The following is a 20649-nucleotide window of genomic DNA, read 5'->3' on the forward strand; positions in this document are numbered from 1 at the left end:
CTCTACGCCCGAGCTGCTTCTGGCTATTCGAAAGGGAGAAGGAGCCCTCGGCAGAAAGACCGTCCTGGCCCACTGACTGACCCCCCAGAAACAGAGGGTTGGAATGAGTGGAGTGAAGGTGAACCATTTTGGCTCCTGTCCAAAGCTTGTTCTGTTTTGGCCTACTCGGTGAACTTGGGATTTGGCCTGGCATCTTTGCTTTTCTAGGAAATTAGTATTATTATATCTGACATTGCAGGATGCTTTTATTTTATTTTATTTTTTAAAAGATTTTATTTATTTATTTGACAGAGAGAGATTACAAGTAGGCAGAGAGGCAGGCAGAGAGAGAGTGAGGAGGAAGCAGGCTCCCCGCTGAGCAGAGAGCCCGATTCGGAACTCGATCCCAGGACCCTGAGATCATGACCTGAGCCGAAGGCAGCGGCTTAACCTACTGAGCCACCCAGGTGCCCTGCAGGATGCTTTTAAACATCAACTGATGCTTAAAATACTTTGAAGGGGATGGCAAAGGAGGTATTATTACCTGCATTTTATGGATGAATGGAGTTGGTGCAGGGGGAGTGAGGACCAAGGTCACATTGCCAGTTAGTGAGACATGGAGGAGCTTCTGACCCCATCCAGAGACCATTCTGGCAGAAGGAAGCCCCAAGATGTGGTCCTAGCCCAGGCTGGGGAAAGCATCAGATCCATTTCCCAAACTCAAGAATCAAGCAGACTCCCCCCTGCTTCCCTGTCTTGGGGATGCGGTGGGTCTGGTGAGTCATTGTTCACCCCATTGCCAAGCCCAGGTGACTCTGACCAGAACTCAGGGCAGCTATCTGACCAGGACCTTAGGGAGCCACACTCCTTTGGCTCTCAGTAGGTCTCTCCCTGCCTGGTGACCTCCCAGAGGTCATCTTCCAGACTCCAGGGGGACTCCATGTCTTTGGGTGGGAAGGTGGGAGATGGAGGGTGCCAGCTACCTGTCTCGGGATCTAGCATGTACCTCTCCCTCCTGCCTTCCCTCCCCTGCTCAGCTCACCCCCTCTGAATGGAGGAAGTATTATCCAATGACTCCTACAAGGATTTCTCTTCACTTCAGGCAGGGCCGATCTCTGGGAAAACTGGGTTTTCCACAAGCTGTCCCTTTAATGATTGAGTAACAGTAAGGGGTGAGGACTTCGGGTTTTACTTCTTTCAGAGGCATTTGCCTTTCAGAAGGGAGTGTTCATCCAGAACCATGAATCCCCTGGGCATCAGTAACAAGAATATGTATATGTGATGGTTGTGGGGTTGTGTGTGATTTCTCTCCATAGCGCCCAAAGCAAGAATTCCCAGGAATTAGGGATGGGAATGGGGGGTGGAGTTCTTCTGTAATTCTCTGAACTTTATGGGTTAAAGCAATTGTCTTGAAGTCTTAATCCTTTTTAAAGGGAGGAGGAAGAGGATAGACTCAGAAGCTGGCTCACCCCCTCTCCTTTCTGGGGATTGGTAGCCTGGTGCCAGGAAAGCCAATGAGACTTGGTTGGTGGGGAGCTGGCTTCGGGTTTAACTGTGTCCTTGGGGCAACCACTCTTCAGAGTTTTCGGTTCTTGACCAGTGAAATCAAAACACTTTGTCTGGTCTGTGAGGCGGTCACTTTTGACTCCTAATCCCATGGTTCTCTCTGATTGGTGCCATTGTCATTGCGTCCTATCCCCTGGGTGAATCATTTTGGGGCTGGAGTCCAGCTGGGGACTAGCTGTCCTGGTGGGATTAACCTTGACTTTAGGAGCTTGGCCAGGGGGCCAAAGAACCTTCCCAGGATGGCAGCCTCACCCACTGTACCCTGGGTCCCTTGTCCAGGGGGAAAGAGGTAAAGTCCAACCAAATGGCAAGAGAGAGGGTCCCGGGGTTCTGGGAGGATGTGGACACTTCCCTTCTAGGGTCCTCAGCACGGGCATCTGCAAAGCTGTCTGAAGGCTCATCCAAGAAGCGAAAGAACGAGGGGCCCTGAGTGGTGAACATTTACTCAGTTAATAAGGTCAAGAAAAAAAATGTGACACTTAAAGAGGCTGCTGACCATTGGCCCAGTCCAGGAGTGTTTGGAGACAAGATCTAGGACCCAGAAGGGGTCAGTCTCCTGCTCTGGCTCTGTAAACTGTCTTTCTCGAGGGCTCTCAGCTATACTTGAGGCATGGCAGACAAGCTGTCTGAGTGTCTGGGTGAAGGACAGCCTGGTGAAAGACGTGGGACCCTCTGGATGCAAGACTGGTGTTCCTGACTCCTGGGTACACAAGTGTCCAGGGCTAGAACTGGAAAGCGATGGTCTCTCTGGGGCCTTATTACGATGACTCATCTACGTGACTCTGTATGTGTGACCGTCAAAGGTATCTTACCTGTGTGTGACTTGGACTCCGTAATTTGAAATGGATGAGAAGACACATGGAGGATAACCTTGGCTGAGCCTCAGAAACACATGTGCTAAGGAGTCTTGGACAGGTGGGATTGAGTTTACCTTCTACTCTGTGGAAGCACTGAATAAATTCAGCCTCTAGAGCTGGCCTGAGTACAGGTCAGCCAAACAAAATCTCAGGTTCTGACCTTCCTTCTGATCTCCAGCTTCAACACAGACTCCCTGACGCCTGGCAGCCAGGGTGGCTCAGAGCCATGGTTCTCAAACATCGGTGCTCGTTAGCATCACCTTCTGGAACATGCAGCTTACACTGACCCGCCCTTGGAGACTGGGCGTCCCTGCTTGGAAAGCCCTGTGGGTCTCTGGTACTGCCCACACGTGGCCCGGGAACTCCGCTTTGTGTCTTGGCCCGAGCTCGAGCCCATTCCTGGAATGCTTGTTGGGCAAATGACTTTCCTGAGTCTGCTTCCTTAGAGGTTAATAGTCCTTGCTTCCCATGCCTCAGAGGGCTGCCGGGGGCAGGGAAGAAGAACGTAAAACCACTTCTGGTTTTACCACCAGTTCTGCGTGAGGGTGAGACATCACCCAGCTCAGTGCGTGGCAAACATTGGTCAGCAGATGCTATACAGGGGGCTCCTTGGACTTTTGGGGAAAATGATCAATAGGAAGCTAATGGAATTTTTAGGGACAAGGCAGGATAGGCAGGAGCAGTGGCTGTCACCCCCCCTTCCTTAGGCCCCCTATCCTGTCCCTGGGAGGCACAGACAGGCCCAAGGGAAGCAGCTGCCAGGAGATAAAGGGTGGTTGAACCCCAGCTCCTTCATCTTCCCACACCTATGAGACTCATTGATGGAGCTCTAGCCTTCGTGGGACATGGTTTGCGAGCTACATGGGGGCAGAATGAACTCTGGACTGAGAGCCATGAACCTGGGCTCTGTTGCAACCCTATCCTGACCTTGGGAAAGTCTCTAAAGCTCCCTGGCCAGAGCTTCCTCCTCTGCACCTGGACTCAGGCCCCTGGTGACTCCACAGTTCTGAGTCTGTGTGAGAAGAGCTTTGGAATGGGTTAGGAGCTGACTGGTGGTAGAGAGAGGAACTGAGCCTGGAGCCCCCACTGGGGCCGCTGGTGGGGCAAGCTGCCGAAAGGCTGACTCCAAAGACGGCAGAGGCGGTGTCAGGAGAGAAAGCAGACCTGGTTTAGGCCATGCTCTGCCTGGCACGCGGGCCTTCCCGTGATCTGTGGGGTTGAGCTGGGGGCTTGCTATTCGTGTACTCTGATGTAAGCACCCAGGCCTGCCCAGGTCAGGGCAGCTGCCTTGGCAGCAGCACATACAGTACAGCACTGTGTGTCCTGGGGCAGACCAGGAGTCATCTTACCAGGGTCTGAACCCTTTTGGGGTGTCCGGGGTGCCGTGTGCCTTCCCCCACCTCCTCCAGGGGCCACTGGGGGGTTTCAGCTAGATGCTGGGGAAATCAGGGAGGGAGGGAAGACACTGGATTTGATTTCATGGAATTGAATTTACTCAGAGCCTCTGACTGCCTCCCAGAGGAGATATCAGGCCCAATGGCATAGCTGCTTCTTGGGAATTGGGCTCTGGGGGTCCAGTGGCACAGCTTGTTTCATTGAGAGTTTTTTCTATCAGTTATTTTTAGCCTGGGAAGAAAGGTCACAGGGCATGGAGGCATCATCCTTGGACTTTCTGCTCCAAATTGCTTAGCAGGTCAGTGACAGCTTGACACTAAATCATAAAAACCAGGAAAGGATATGGATGTACACACACAGACACACAGAAACACACACACACACACACACACACACACACACACTCCTGTCAGGGGCCCAGGAGTGGGAATAAACAATGTGAAGTTCATGTTAAGCCCCCAAAGTATGGGGTCCTCATCTCCCTTGGGATTATGTAGCCCTTTCACCCTTACTAGAGACAGGGTGTTCTGAGAATATTAGAAACACCACAGATGGTCAGACCCAGAGTATGTTCGACCCACAATCTCCATCATCATCATCACCATCACCGCCATCCCCACCATCCCCACCAATCCCCACCATCATCATTACTACCATCACCACCATCCTTACCATCATCACTACCATAACCATCACCATCCTTACCATCATCACTACCATAACCATCACCACCACCCTCCTTATATTGTCATCACTACCACCACCACCATCTCCACAGTCCCCACCATCCCCACGATCATTGTCACCACCATCACCACCATCCTTACCATCATATCTCACCATCCCCACCATCCCCACCACCATCCTTATATCGTCATCATCACCATCACCACCATCCTTACCATCATCATCACCCTCACCATGATCCCCATCACCACAGTTCTTACCATCATCCCCACCATCACCATCACTATCACCACAATTGCCACCATCACCTTCCTCACCATCCATCCCTACCATCATAATCATCATTATCTTCATCAATAATAGAGGGCAACAGGGCCTGAGGAAAGGGCTAGATTCTCCAGAGAAGCATGGACCATTGCTATTCCAAGGGCGAATGCCAAGCCTTGGGTGACTCATCCAACTTGGGAGTCCCCAGTGGGCACAAGAGTGGGGAGGGTCCAGGAGCAGAAGTCTTGGGCTCAGGGACTCAGGGCTCAGGATTATTTGGTTTATCAGTGGTTTGCAGCTTTGGCTGCATAGTAGAATTACTCAAGGTTGTTTTGTTGTTGTTGTTTGTTTGCTTATTTTTGTTAAAGTCCTGATGCTTGGGATATATCCTAATTCAATCAGAACCTCTGAGGAGAGGGGAAGAGTGGCACCAAGAACTGGGTGATTCCAATGTGTACCCAGTGCCCAGAACCACTGCATCAGAAGCATTTTTATCCTCTGGTATAGTCTGGTGCTTCTCAAACTAAAGTGAAAATGACTCACTGGGGCATCTTGTGAAACTGCAGATTCTAATTCAGTGGGTCTGAGCTGGGGCCCGAGAGTCTGCATCTCTACCAAGCTCCCGGCTGCTACTGCTGCTGCTGCTGCAGGTGCCCAGCCACACTCTGAGCAGCATGGGTGAAATACCCCACTTTAGGGCCAGGCAGCCTCCTTTGCTGCTCGGTAGTTAAATGGCTTCAGCCAGTTGCCAGCTGTGTGTTGGGCAGGCATTCAGTGTCTCAGATTTCAGTCCTGATCTCAGCTGTAAAAATAGCAAGAGGAAGACTTGTCTTCCAGAAGCAAGTGGGATGAAGTAAATCGAATAAGATCAGTTAATGTCTTATTTGCATGAAATGCTTTAACATTGCCTGGCACACTGAAAGCTTGTACAAATCTATCTCTTATGAGGTATAGTACCTGTATCTTGCTGACACTCAGAGAGTGTCAGTATCGATGAGTTAAACAGAGTTCCTGCCATAAGTTTTTCTCCAGGGAGTCAGGGGGGATGGAGATGGAAACAGAAGAATTAGGAGATAAGGAAAGAAAATTTTAACAGGTAACCTCCAGCTCTCCCCTAGGGGAACCAGAAATTTTCCTTGTACTCAGGTGTCACCACGGACCTCTCTCCCTGGCACTTTGTGTAGCTCTCAGGGACTGGGGGAACACAGGGAGGATTATCAAAGCCTTAGCTCTTGCAGTCTGGATGTGGACAGAAGGCGTGTGCAGGGAGGGGTGAGGTCCCAGGGAGAAGGGGTTCCCGTGTGCACCCCTAAACACAGGTTGACATAGGAGGCTTGGATGAGGAGTAGACAGTTCTGGATTCTAGTCACCCACTGGCCACCTGCTGTCTTAGACAAGTCAAAGACTTTCTCTAGATTTTATGAAATGTGTCTGATGGTAATCAAGGCGGTCAAGTGAGGTCATGAGTATGAAAGTGTCCTATCAATATAAGCAGCTCCTTTATAATTAAAGGCACCCAAATTTCCTCCTGAGTTTGATCGCAGGTTGCTGCTATAGGGGTCAGTGAGAAAATAGTTGTTTTTGGCCCTTGGAGGCCACCCTAAAAGGGGAGCTCCAAGATGTGGTTTTTCTTTGTGGGAGGCAGAGGTGGGAGTACCATGCTGTCCCCAGCAGAGGGGGGATGCTGCTTCCTCAGAAAGCATCTTTGTGAGTTAAGGGAGTCTTTGGGGCTGTATCAGCTACCGAAAGGTAGGGTGCCAGACCTCCATTGTCCCCCTCCTGGAGCCTCCCCCTTAAACAGGTCCCAACCTGGGTGGGAGGGGACAGAAGGGGTAGTCTCAATCCTCTCTCCTGGCCCCATTTTACACTTAAATCCCACTTACCTCCTGCTGGAGGTCTCTGGCACAGACTAGGCCCCCACGGACTCTCTCCTGCTCTGCTCTCTCTGCACCCTCAGCTCTCCTTGGTAAAGCCACGGGCCCTTAGAAGGGGATCCCCTCGGGAAGGGGTTGGCTAAGGCCACCGGGAAGCCCTGGCCCTGCCTGTTTTGGGTAGCTCCTCCTCCTCAGGCCGTGTCCCCTCTAATTTAAGCTAGCAAGGCCAGCAAATGCCTGCCCATAAGGAGACAGAGTTGAATGTGTGACTTAATAAGGCCGAGAGCCACAAGTAATCCCCTAAGTACTTGCTGTGGAACCTGAGATGATCTGGCCGGCGCACACCTGTTTTCACTCCTTTGCTGATAGCAGTGTAAAAAGCCTGCCGGTTAATGACTCTAGGAACTGACCAGGGGGTGGAATGTCCAAGCATCTGTCCTATCTTGGAAAGATCTCTTGGTGAGCCTCGCTGCACGTGCCTGCTGCAAGGTTGAGGAAGTACTGGAAGGGATCGCTAAATTTCCCTCCTCATGGTGATCAGGACCCAGTGGAGGCTTGAGAATCAGGGGCCAAGGGTGGGGTCCTAGAGGCAGCTCAGCTGCTCCCTCTCCCAGGGATGTAGAGTGGGTGATAATTCCCAAGCCACAGCTTCCAGGTCTTGGGTGGAAGTCCGAGTAATGGCCACTTTGCTTGAGTCAGAGGGCAGCTGTGAGGAGCAGGGAGGGAGGTCTACACCTCCCTTCCAGAGGACAGGAGCTAAGTGGCATTAGATTCTTTAGAGAAGCAGAGTGAGTGCCAACCCTGTGAAACTGACCAATGGTGTTCTAATCATTTAGAACGGCAAGTTTCCGCTTCGGGTGGCACGGAAGATGTTGGCAATTTGTTGGAGAATCATTTCTCTGCTGGAGAAGCAAGTCTAGAGGAGAAGGAAAGGGCACTTTATGCGGAGGCGGCCCCTCAAGAGAAGACCCTGCTCCTTCACTCCCCGGATGGCAGGGAGGCTGAGAGCTCGGAGCAGACAGCCGCTGGGTCACCTGCCAGCGCCAGCCCGGGCCCTGGTCCCGAATCCAGCCTCTCCAATGCCTCAGCCTCAGAGTCAGCTGCCCCCAGGGACCCTGCGGGACCCGGGGAGGAAGAAGTAGGCCCACCCAGAGCCAGCATCCTTCCAGCAGAAGGAGAGGGCGGGCCTGGGGAAGAGCTGGGACTGCGAGAGGGCCCAGGACAGGAGGGGGCGACTGAAGGGCAGGCTGGGAGTGGCGCAGTCCCCGAGGAAGCTGAGGAGGTTCTAGGGGACCACCCCACACAGGGGGCAGCAGGAGGGACTGTGCAACCAGAAGGCTTGGGAGCCTCTCCTGCCATGGAGGTCACGGAGGTCCACGCCCCTAAGACACAACAGGACAGCCCAGGGCGTGATCAGGAGCCAGAAGTGCCAGATGGAGGCTTGGACATGGACACAGAAACCAAGGAGGGAGCTGAGGACCAGGGGGAGCCCAGCCCAGTCTCAGAGACCAGCCATGCACGGAGCTCTGAGGCGGGGGACACCCAGGAGGACCACCCCCCTGAGGCCCAGGCCCCAGGGCTGACCGAGGAGGCCCTGGACGAGGCCTCCTCTGAAGAAGAGAGTGGTGACCACAGTGGAGGCGAGGAAGGAGGCGGAGCACCATCTGAAGAATCTGAGGAGGACAGTGGCGACGGGGAGAGTTCAGAAGAAACTGGGGGTGCCTCAGAGGAAGCCGGGGAACCCCAGGAAGCAGCAGGAACCATGAGCCCTGGAGACGAGGGGCCCCAGCTGAGCTCTGAGGAATTGAATACAAGACCCGAGGGGGACGAGGCAGAGGAGCCTAAGGAGGGGCCTCAGGGTAGGGGAGCATGAAGATTGATCCCAGCCCCTGGGGCAGCTGCTCTCTTCCTGCAAGACGTGTGTGGTGGATTAGGCAGGGACAGGGTGTGGTGGGAGAACCCGCAGCCAGCTCCTGGTTTGCTGGGTGGAGGCCCCAGCCAGGATGCCTGGCCCATGAGGGGCCTTTGGGCTGCTCAATGGGAGGTCGCACCATGGACAGCCCAGAATAACCTGGTCACTTCTGAGTGACGCCCTCTGGAGCTTTCCTGTTAGGGTCCGTCAATCCACTTCAGTGCGGACCACTGCCTTAACCTGAAGGACACGGGGCATGGTGTCAGGTTTTGAGGCCCTGTGGTGGCAGGCTGGTGGAGAGAGTTGTGGGTAGGGTGTGTTCAGAGCCCCCTGGGGTCTCCCCTTGAAGGCTAGGCCAGGTCTGGTGGGGTGGACCGGGAATGGGGTCAGGATGGTGATAATGAGGGACCCTGGTGTCCTGCAGGCCTGGGGGGTGGGGCACAGGGGAGGGCGGGGCTGACACTAGTGATGTAGTGCATCCTAGGGATGGCCAGCACCCCCCATGCTGTATCCGAATATGCTGGCCTGGACCAAGAGCGACTTGCAGGGTACAGGGCCTGGGCTCAGTCATCTGTCTCCAGTGTGGCCCCCCCACATATTTCCTTGCAGGATTTAGTTTCCACATTGCTTGTTGGGTATTTGCACTCTCCACAAGGGGGAGGGCCTGCAGTCAGCTGGAGGCCCCCCCATCCCCCACCCCCCACCCCTCACTGTGTCTGGGATTGGGCTGTCCCAGGGGATCTTGGAGAATCTGTTCCTGAGGTGTTGCATGAGACACAGTGATTCTTCTCTGCCCCCATTGGCTGTGGGACTGGTTTCCCCTATCCCTCACGCCCAAGTCCATCCCACCTGGTAGGCCTGGGAGCCTGCAGGGGGTCACCGGGGCATCTCCTGCTTGGGCAGAGCAACGGGTTGGCCACCCCCCGCCCCAAGACATCCAGCCGCAGCTCTTCCCACCCACAGCAGCCTGTGTGATCCTGAGAAAATGCTCATTTTGTTGGGTCAGTTGTTTGCTTGGAGCCTCTCTCTGGCTGCCTGTGCTGCTAGGAAGTAAGGCCGGCTCCTTTAAACCACTCCTGTCTCCTTCTTCACCTACTTAACTCCTCCCCTCGGATCTCAGCTCCCAGGTGGGGTTTCTGACCAGCCTGCTGAGACTTCACAGGCACACACCTTAGGCCCTCGTAGCTTCTGGAATCTTTCCTGCCACAGCCACAACACTGACCATAATTATTACCTTCCTTTCAAGACTATTTCTCCCCCTCTCCCCATGAGACTAGAGGAAGACTCTCCAAGCTGTGTCTGTTTTGGGCACCACTGCTTTCCCAGTGTGGGGCTCTGTGCCTGACCCATGCTAGGTGCTCAATTCATTTTTGCTGAATATGTGAAATGGATCATGGAGTTTAGCGGAAGCTGAGTTTGGATTTTCAGAGTCTCTCAAGATATAACTCAGTTCAGTTGAACTTGGCAAGCCTTCCCTCGGCTATTCCTTATGCCTTTTCCTGCCAAGAGCAAAGCCCAGCTCTTTGCTTTGCCCTAACCCTGCCCTCTGCTTCTCTCCCCAGAAGAGGCAGAGGATGTGAGTGAAGAAGCCCAGATGAGGGACCGTTCCCACATCGAGAAGACTCTGATGCTGAGTGAGGACAAGCCAGTGGATGATTACTCTGGTAACCAGAGGAAGGATCTGGGACTGGGGGTCGGGCTGGGTCTGGGCTCTGAGGCAGGCAGGTCTCCAGGGCTGAGAGCCCTGGAGATGGGGGCCCTGTAGAAGAGACTCCCAAAGCAGCGTCCAAGGCCCAGGTGGGGGTTCTTAATTGGCAGGGAGGAGGAGAGGTGATCCAAGCTGAGGGAACAGGGCCAGGGCCAAGGACAAATCCCAGTGCCACTGCCTGGGGCCCAGTGCCAGCCTTCATGTGTCGGCCGGGGAAGCTTGCTCTTAAGAGTTCGTCCCATCTGTTTTGGTTTTTACAGTTTATAAAGCTCTTTTCTTTCTGGCACTTCACGCTCAGAATAACCCAAGGCTTTCAGGAGGGCTCATGCCTCCTCTTCATTGACGAGCTGGCTGGAGCTCAGAGGAGCCTCAGTTTGCACAGTTTGCGTGGGGCACACAGCTAGAGGGGAGCTGTGGGAAGGTCAGGTCTAGATGGCCTGGTTTGGGGCCCCCGTTCCTCCTTCTGGGCCTCACACGCTGCAGGCTCCCAGCCTCACTCTGTGAGTTGCTTTTCCCTGGAGGGAGAAGAGGATCAGGTTTAAAAAAAAAAAAAAGTAGTGCAGGAGATTTTGAGGGTGGGAGGGCATGCCTTTTGGTTAACAGTTTCTGAGGGTTGGGATGTGGACCCACTCCTGTGAGGCTGCCAGAGGAGGCAGGTATGGGTTGGGGTGTGACATGGGGGTGCCCTGCTTTCCACTGGCCTTGTGGGGAGCTACCCTGTAAGGTGAGCTGGTCTCTTCCCTTTCACCCTTCTCTGCCTCCAGTGGTGCTGCAGCGGCTTCGAAAGATCTACCACTCCTCCATCAAGCCCCTGGAGCAGTCATACAAATACAACGAACTTCGGCAGCACGAGATCACAGGTACCCTCGTGGCTGATGCCCGCGCGTGCTCTTGAGCTCTGTGAGTGGTGGGCATGAGGAACACATGGAGCCCAGCACCCCTAAATCCCACCCCCCAGGCCTCTGTCATGTGACCAGCCTTCCCCTCAAGAGTGCTCTAACTTGCATGGGGTTTTGTGGGGATCACTTTGCATGTGTTCATGGTTCAGTAGGATGCTTGTGGTTTCCCAGGACCATGATGCCAATTTCCATCCGTCCCCCCAGAGCCCCCTGACAGGGAAGAGATCATGTGTTAAGACCCCTAGTTGGCCCAGAATCCTTTTTTTCCCTTTCTTCTTATCACTTTGGTCAGCTTTCCTTGGGTCTGGATCCTTTTAAAAATTGATTTTTGGAATAATAAAAACAAGGGATACTTTTTGCCTAACCCCTCCATCAAATAGTGGAAAATAGTATGAACTGAAAAATAAAAATCCCTCTCTTGATTTTTAGCATCTCTACTTGTACCTCAGAGCCTTCCTCTGTTCTAGTTTCCTGCAAATACTTGCAGACATTTGCTCTGCTCCCAGGAGCAAGCATGTCTTTTTCTGTTTGTATTTGACTGAAATGGTAAAAGCACAGGGCTGCGTGAAATGTTACAAATGTGACTCTAATTGTTAGATACATTTGTAGATGTATGTGCAGATTTGTAGATGTATGTGCAGATACATTTGTAGGACAGATGTTTCAAAGTGTAACTGTGGAGTTAAACATTTTCGTAGCTGTTGTCAAGTCTCCTTAGGTCAGAGGGGTTTGTGGCCTTGATAATGGTCTGGGAGAGTCTTGTTGCCCAGCAGCCCTGTGCTTTTCCTGAGTTGTTCATCCCGGAAAACTTTCACAATGTATCAGATTGAACGGAGAGGGTGTTACACATCTTTCCCTGTGTGAAGGGGCAACTGCCATATTCTCTTGTGTGATGCTCTCGAAGGCTCCAAAGTGGGCAGGGTATTTAGGGTGCCCATTACTCTTGCTTCACAGAAGAGGGACAAGATGCACAGGGAAATGCTGGGTTTCTCAGGATCACACAGCTGAACCAAGAGCTGGAACTCTCGGCTCCTTCTTGGGGAGAATGCCCTATTCCATGACTTCCCGGACAGCCTCTTCCAAGCCCAAGAGGCAACCATCCTCTTGGGCTTCACAGGAGATGTGTGAGGTGACTTTCTCTTGTGGCTTTCCTGTCCTCACGCTGGCCTTCCCTTGAAGCCCACAGACCCACCCAAGTGGCCCGCCAGAGGCTGTGGGCTGGCGGATGGAATGGTGCTGTGCGGGGGAGGGCACTCCTGCCTCCTGATCCCTGCTTTTTGAGCTTGGCTTCTCTCCCCTCCCATGTCCCGGTGCCAGGGATTCTGTCTCCCTGTCTGCAGGGGAACCTCAGCGGCTCACCTGTGGCCTCCTGCACATGCCAGTAACGCCCCCTGCTGTAGATAGCTGAAACAGCAGCCCCCAGAGAGCCCGTTTATAGTTCTTCTCAGAGGTAGCTGGAAGATCCAGTTCCCCTAGTGTGCCCTGGACCTGGGTGAAAGACACTGTGCCTAGGATCTTTGTGGTTATAACTAGGGACTCCTGCCACCCCTTTAGTCTGCCTATCCCTTCCTGTCCCGGAGCCAGGTGTTGGCACTCAGGGAGGCAAGCAACTCATCGTGTGTGTTTGCAGGCCGAGAGGAATGGGGCAGGGCAGTGGTATCAATTTCAGGCAATTATATATGTGCCTGCCACTTACGAGACACCATCTTGGTCTTCTGGGAGTAAGTTTCACCTCAGAGAAAGAAAACTTCAAGAAGCAAGGTGCAGAACAAGAGGAATACTGTACTCACTCCTCTTTGTAGAAAGAAGATGGGGAATGTGGTATCTGCTCCTGTTGCTTAGACTGCGTGCATTAAAATGTCTGTTATGACTGAGGCAGACGGGGGATAGGGGTGGGAGACTCTTTACCCTTTTATACTTCTGATTTTTTTAAAAAAGATTTTATTTATTTATTTGACAGACAGAGATCACAAGTAGGCAGAGAGGCAGGCAGAGAGGAGGAAGCAGGCTCCCCGCAGAGCAGAGAGCCCGACGTGGAGCTTGATCCCAGGACCCTGAGATCATGACCCGAGCTGAAGGCAGCGGCTTAACCCACTGAGCCACCCAGGCGCCCAATATACTTCTGATTTTTGAACCAAGAAATTAAATATATCAAAATGGAAAAAAAAAAAAAAAGAGGATCTACTGTCCAGGGCCTATGAGCCAGGTTCAGGGGGACCAAGAGGTTGGAGAATGTGAGGTGTATGTGACGCCGGGTTGGTCCCCGTGCTGTGGCTCAGGGACAAGTTGCAAGAGCAGGAGCCTGTGAGTCAGCAGCCAGTGGCCCTGTCTCCCCCACCCCCTGGTTTTGAAAGCACTGAAGGATTCTACTTTCCCTTCTTAGAGACCCCAACTGGTGTGGCCCAGGCAGGTTGCTCTTCCTGACATTGGACATGGGGCCCAGGGGCCCAAGAATTGCCTCGTCAGTGCTTGGTCCTGGGAAATAGATCGTGGTCTTTGGAGGTTAATTTGAGACTGGCCCAGAGCCCAGGGTCAGGCTGAGCCTGAGGTAGGATGTCAGGAGGCTCCCGTCCAAGATGTCTAAGATTGTGTGAGCCTATCTCATGTCTTTTTCTTTGTGTTACCAATCCAGATGGCAGAGGTTTTTTTTTTTTCTTTAATTAAAAAAAAATTTGTCTTTTAAAGGATTTTATTTAGCAGCTGGCCGGTTAGCTCAGTTGGTTAGAGCGTGGTGCTGATAAAGGATTTTATTTATTTATTTGACAGAGAGACAGACAGAGAGAGCACAAGCAGGGGGGAGCAGCAGAGGGAGAGGGAGAAACAGGCTTCTGCTGAGCAGGGAGTGCAATGCGGGGCTCGATCCGAGGACCTGAGCAATGCGGGGGCTCGATCATGACCTGAGCTGAAGCAGACACTCAACCAACTGAGCTACCCAGGCACTGCTTAACATTTTATTTTATTTTATTTTTTATTTTTTAAAAAGATTGTATTTATTCACTTGATACAGAAAGAGAGATCACAAGTAGGCAGAGAGGCAGGCAGAGAGAGAGGGAGAAGCAGGCTCTCCGCCAAGCAGAGAGCCTGATACGGGACACGATCCCAGGACCCTGAGATCATGACCTGAGCTGAAGGCAGAGGCTTAACCCACTCAGCCACCCAGGCGCCCCAACATTTTATTTTTAAGTAATCTCTACATCCAGTGTTGGACTTGAACTCATAAACCCAAAACTGAGAGTTACATGCTACACTGACTGAGCCAGCCAGGCGTTCCCAGGTAGCAGAGTTCTAATCCCTCCCCCTGTGGCAGCTCCCTTCTCCCCTTCTGATGAGCAGTTCCTCAGATGCAAACCAAGAGTCCTCACCCACAGTGAGCTCTGAGTCAGTGTTTGTTGATGTCATCTCCTCCTTCTGGAGCCTGTGTGCCAAGGATCTGTGTAAGGCCAGAATCACATCTCCTCGTGTCTTTTAACTGGGTGATCACATTTACGTAGCAAGAGACATGCCACTGATCGCCATACCCTGCCCAATCCCGTGTAGAATTCTCAAACTCCATTAGATGGACTGGGATGTGGCGGGAAGCACTGTGTCACTCCTGTATGAACTTCATCAGTCACTTCCACGTCTAATTCCTGCTGCCTACAGATGGGGAGATTACTTCCAAGCCCATGGTGCTATTCCTGGGACCGTGGAGTGTTGGCAAGTCCACCATGATAAACTACCTCCTCGGCTTGGAAAACACTCGCTATCAGCTCTATACAGGTAATAGCGGATTCTTGTGTATGTGTGTTTGGCATGGCAGTGTCCTCTGTGTGGGCATGATGAAATAGTCATGGGTGTCTTCGATAGAACAATGGGAGTTACATACAAGAAGCCAGCTGTAGTCTGTGTTCACAGGAGAGTTTGTAAACAACGGCCGAGAGATGGAAACCACCCAAACATCCACAGACAAATGAATGGATAAACCAAAGGGTCTATCCGTATGATAGAGTGAGGAGTATCATTCAGACTTAAGAAGGAATACATTTCGGAAACATGCTACAACATCCATGAATCTTGAAGATACTATGTTGAATGAGATAAACCAGACACAAAAGAACAGATGTCCTCCAATTCCATTTAGGAGGTGCCTAGAGTCATCCAATCCACAGAGAACAGACTAGAGCAGAGATTACCAGGGCCTGGGAAGCGGGGGATGAATGGGGACAGGTTCAGTTCAGGAGGCAGATGGTGGTGAGGACTGCACAGTGGTATGAATGTGCTTAATGCCACCGAGCTGTACATTCAAAATGGGTAAAATGGTAAATTTTGTGACATTTATTTTACAGTTAAAAAAAGAAAGAAGACACTAGCTTAGCAAACAGGGTATCTAGTTCTTGGGGCAAACCCATCCTGGAACCCCTTGCTTATCCACTTACTTTGTAGTAGGGTCTCTGTCCCAGAGGTGACTGTGTTCCAACTGCCCTCATGCCCATGCGTGCAGGTGCTGAGCCCACCACCTCTGAGTTCACCGTCCTCATGCATGGACCCAAGCTGAAAACCATCGAGGGTATCGTCATGGCTGCAGACAGCGCCCGGTCCTTCTCACCCCTTGAGAAATTTGGCCAGAATTTCCTAGAGAAGCTGATTGGCATTGAGGTTCCCCACAAACTTCTGGAGCGAGTCACTTTCGTGGATACACCAGGCATCATCGAAAACCGCAAGCAGCAAGAAAGAGGTAATAGAGCACTTGTGTCCGAACACCTTGAGTTTTGTGTTAGAAAACAGTTCAGCGGCAGGTGGTAGGCAGGCAGGGGAGAGGAAAGATGGCCAGCGTTGTCCAAGGCAAATTGGATCCCAGTCCATGTGTACTTGACCTCTGGTTAACTCGGGTTCTGGTTTGAACCTGACCTCAAACTCCTCCTGGTCCAGGGTCTGTTTTACCAGGCCTGCTTGACCATAAGCCTGTATTAGACTTCCCAAAATTCTCTTCCAATGGGAGAAGAGTGGCATTTTGGGCCCAGCAGACACTAGGTTATGACAGAGGTCGCTAAGGATTACCATGACACGGGGCTGTATGTAGCCATGAGTCATCACAGGGCATCTGTAGGACTATAGGCCCAGATGGTGGATCTCAATTTATGGTTGTAACTCTTATTTTGATTTTATGACCATTTTATTACTGGTAATAATACTCTCACTAATAATTATGATAGTAAATTCACCTTTCTTCTTCTGTTATGCATCAGATAATTATGTGCATTACGTTGATTGTTGTAGCATAATTTCAAGACAGGTATTCCTAGTCTCCTCATTTTGGAAATAAGTGGAAGGAGTTAAAATATGTTGAGAACCTACCATGTGAGAGGTGGTTTTAGTTAGGTGTTTTCTGTTACTTACAGCAACATCATAATCTTTATATAGACCTAGGTGCTATTGTTCTTCTTGTCATTTTGTAATTAAAATGGTGAAGGTTGGAAGCTTTTACTCTTCTGGGCTGGCCAGTGGCAGAGACCACATTTCAGTCTGGGTCTTGGGCCAGCTCCACATTGCTTCCCCCTAAATAGCACATCCTCTCCCTCATATCCTTCTAATTCCCTGACTTCATCCCCTCAATGTCTTTGCCACTGTCCCATATCTTTTTCGACAGTAGAAAGATCTCCACTTTGAAAAAGTATTTTGTTTTCCTGGAGCCTTGGATTCCATAGATTAAGACAAGGATCAAGCTATTCTTGGCTCAGGGCTGACAAGGCCCACGAGATACGCAGTTAATTCTTTGAGTCTTTAAAAGCCCAGAAAATCCCTATTGCCTTTATTTCCTTCAGTGCAGGCAATGGTTTGGTTCTGGAAGGGGGCAAGAAGGGTTAGGGTGAGCCTGCTCAGCTTGACTTCTTACTCCCCCCCCCATCCCAAGGTTACCCCTTCAATGACGTGTGCCAGTGGTTCATCGACAGAGCGGACCTCATCTTTGTCGTCTTTGACCCAACCAAGTTGGATGTGGGTCTGGAGCTGGAGATGCTCTTCCGCCAGCTGAAGGGACGTGAGTCCCAGATAAGGATCATCCTGAACAAGGCCGACAACCTGGCCACACAGATGCTTATGCGGGTTTATGGGGCCCTCTTTTGGAGCTTGGCCCCACTCATCAACGTCACAGAGCCCCCGAGGGTGTACGTCAGCTCCTTCTGGCCACAAGACTACAAGCCCGATACCCACCGGGACCTGTTTCTCAAGGAAGAGATCTCTCTTCTGGAAGACCTGAACCAGGTTATCGAGAACAGGTTGGAGAACAAGATCGCCTTCATTCGCCAGCATGCCATCCGGGTCCGCATCCACGCCCTCCTGGTTGACCGCTATCTGCAGACTTACAAGGACAAAATGACCTTCTTCAGCGATGGAGAGCTGGTCTTTAAGGACATTGTGGAAGACCCCGACAAGTTCTACATCTTCAAGACCATCCTGGCAAAGACCAACGTCAGCAAGTTTGACCTTCCCAACCGTGAGGCCTACAAGGACTTCTTTGGCATCAACCCCATCTCCAGTTTCAAGCTGCTGTCCCAGCAGTGTTCCTATATGGGGGGCTGCTTCCTGGAGAAGATTGAGCGGGCCATCACACAGGAGCTCCCCGGCCTCCTGGGAAGCCTCGGGCTAGGAAAGAATCCAGGTGCTCTCAACTGTGACAAAACAGGGTGTGGCGAGACCCCAAAGAATCGCTATAAGAAACACTAGGTCATTGTGTCTTCGTTCTGGGGTTCCTGTTGGTGGATGAGCTTGTGTCCTGTCTGAGAAGTCCTGGTTTATTAACCCTTTGAGCCACACTGGCAAGAATCCTTACATGCCGGAGATTTGGGAGTTAATTGAGGCCAGTGGTGGGGGAGCGTGTGGGTCAAGGGAGGCAAGAGGAAACTGTGAATTATATAGTGTGCCCATCTCCTTGCTTCCGTGGGGGGCCTGACTGAGGCAGGTCAGGCCCTGCCAGCTTTTCCTGGGTCCTATTGCAAAGGGACAGAAAGCAGCTAAATTCTAGTGTATACTGAAGTGATGCGTGTCCAGCTGAAAGCAGCTGAAATTCTCTTTTATGTCTCTAAGCTGGGAAAAAGAGGGAAGACTTAATTTCTGAAGGGCTGCTTGGGTCCTTCGTGACTTCCTCTCACGCAGTCTCCTGGCCCTCCTCCTTCCAGGCCCTCCTCCCTCCTTCCTCATGGGGCAGGGGAACAGTTTAGGATAGCAGAATGCTGAGAGAGAACAGGAGTCCCCTGGGCCAGGAGAAGGCACTGCCTTCCCCCTGCCATTTCTCTGATGTAGTTCTCTAAGCTGGTTGGGAAGCTCAGTGTCTTTCTCGGCCCCTAAAGGAGGCTGAGTGTTCCATGCATTCAGGTAATTTACTTCTTGGAAGTGACTTCAGTGCAAGTACCAGAGGGGCTCAGAGGGTTAATTGGTTTGCAGTGTGTCTTTGTCTATTGCATGTCTTGGAAAACTCAGACCCCAAAGGTGGGTTTCAGAGGGGACGATGGAAACCTTGCTCCTTTTCCTGAGGGTCTTCTCTGGGCAGCCCATCTCCCCCAGATGAGGAGGAGGCAGTTTCCATACCTTCTCTGCAGAGATGCTCTGCAGAAGAGTCGTTCCCTCCTGGTTTTCACGCCATGGCTTTTCCTTCCCCTTCTTCTCCATTCCCTGATGTGCCAACACTCAAAACTCAAGAGTGATTGCCCACGAGTCAGAACCAGCATCAGGCACTCAGTGCAGGTGGAAGCCAAGGCTTCACATTCAGTGTCCGCCTGAACTGATACTGGTTTGCACCACGCGTACCACAGGGCAGCCAGTGCCTTCAAATCCGTGTGAATATGCATGTCCTGCCTTGTCCGAGAGAGAGAGGAGGGAGACTGCAGAGGCCAGAGGGCATGGAGAAGGGATGTGCTGTGAGGCTCCTGCCTGGCTGGTGCGCAACCCCGGAGAGCAGCAGGGAGTGGAGGGAAGGAACCTTTTGATGAAAAGTAGGTGAGTGAATGGTTTGTGCAAATCCAGGAGACCTGGCCCTGGGCTGCCCTCTGCGGCACCTGTGGCCTCGTGAGCCAGTCTCCCTTGGGAGTGAGTGATTTGGGGAGCTTCAGCATGAGGCCCGAGTCAGGGCCCACCAGCACCAGGAGGTCACCTTGGACCAGAAGGAAAGTGAAGATGAAGGCAGATGGGAGGCACTCCGAGGACGAGGCCATGGAAGTGAACTGCCGTCAATCAGATCAGGTCCCTGCGGAGAATTCGGAATTCCTGCTTCCCAGAAGGATTAGCACTGGGGTGCAAGCTGCAGCAGGGCCTGGAACCTCCCACAAGTCAGCCAGAGGCACCAGAGCCTCCAGGACATTGCTTCTAAGGACAGAGCCAAGCAGAACGCTGGGGCCTGCTGGGGTGCCCAAGGAGTCTGGTGACCAGGGCCCAACGAGCTGCTTTTCTTCTCATTAAAATCCACCCTTGCCTCACCACACCTACTGTCTCAAGAGTCTGCTCTCCCGCCTTGCTCCTTGATGCTCCCAGTGCCTTTGAGCAGCTCAGGAAGGTCTGGTTTCTCCATGCAGCGGGGTGGTGCACAGTGCAGACCCATCCAGGAGCCAGTGCCCCGTCACTCTGGGGGAAATGGGTGTGAGGAGGCCAGTACCTTCATTCAGGATCTGTGTTTTCACGGGGTGGGGGATGACATGACCAGTGTGATTGTTTCTCCCTTTCTTCGTTCCATTCATTTGCCTTTTCTCACTCCTTTCCCTCTCCTCTCTCGTTGACCTGCCTTTTCTCTGAATTGCCAGTAAGCTCATCAGCCGGCCCGCCTGGGCTTTCCCTGCTGTTTGGGCCCTGCTCTGTGGATGTGGATTTCAAGTAGAATTCTGACTCTTTGCGGGGTGGGGGTGGATTGGGACCTGGGGTAAATTGAGGATCCTGAGATTTTCCCCCAAGAGGAGTTATCTGTAAGTGTTTGTGCCTGAACAGTGCTATTTCTCTCCAAAGTGGAAGCTTTCCAGTGTTAATGCCATTCTGATTTCATCTGGGAGGAAATCTCAATAAAGTTCAATCTCTCTGGGACATCTCATGCTTTCTCACGGTCTCCAGCCTGCCTAATCCCTTTCTCTTCCTCTTAGACTTATTTCTATTAACACTTGTTTTTCAAGCAGTTTGAGGCTCACAGCAAAGTGGAGAGGGAGGTAGAGGTTTCCTGCACGCCCCTGCTCCCACGATGCACAGCTGCCCCACTAGCAACACCCCCACCGGAGTGGGACATGTGTTCCCACTTGTGAGTTGATCCAGACAGGCCAGAGTCACCCAGAGTCAACACATTAGGGTTTGCTCCCGTTGATGTGCATTCTGCGAGTTTGGACAAGTGTGTCACCATGTGTCTGTCCTTAGAGAATACGGGGTATTCCCACTGCCCTAAAAATCCTCTGCGCTACGCCTGTTCATCCTTCCCGTCTCTTCCCAACCCCGAGTGCTACTTTCTAAGTTTCTTAGGGATAGATAGATAATCCATGAATTGCCCACTCGTGTTTTA

At 52.0% G+C, this 20649-nt stretch overlaps 1 protein-coding gene across 3 annotated transcripts in view; it reads left to right on the forward strand.

Annotated features, from left to right (window-relative positions):
• Window positions 1-20186, forward strand: part of SRL (sarcalumenin) — a 43956-nt gene extending 23770 nt beyond the window's left edge. For 2 of the 3 annotated variants that reach the window (XM_082713205.1, XM_082713204.1), the window contains exons 2-6: window positions 10100-10201; window positions 11010-11105; window positions 14787-14903; window positions 15625-15858; window positions 17035-20186. In XM_082713205.1, the coding sequence (XP_082569331.1) occupies window positions 10132-10201; window positions 11010-11105; window positions 14787-14903; window positions 15625-15858; window positions 17035-17846 (1329 nt within the window). In that variant the 5' untranslated portion in view covers window positions 10100-10131 and the 3' untranslated portion in view covers window positions 17847-20186. Of the gene's footprint in view, window positions 1-7461; window positions 8485-10099; window positions 10202-11009; window positions 11106-14786; window positions 14904-15624; window positions 15859-17034 lie in introns of all 3 variants that reach the window. The other variant, XM_082713203.1, reaches the window with a different exon arrangement.
• The last annotated feature ends 463 nt before the right edge of the window (window positions 20187-20649 follow it).

This window comes from Mustela nivalis (genome assembly GCF_964662115.1).
Source record: "Mustela nivalis genome assembly, chromosome: 19".
Classification (NCBI taxonomy): domain Eukaryota; kingdom Metazoa; phylum Chordata; class Mammalia; order Carnivora; family Mustelidae; genus Mustela; species Mustela nivalis.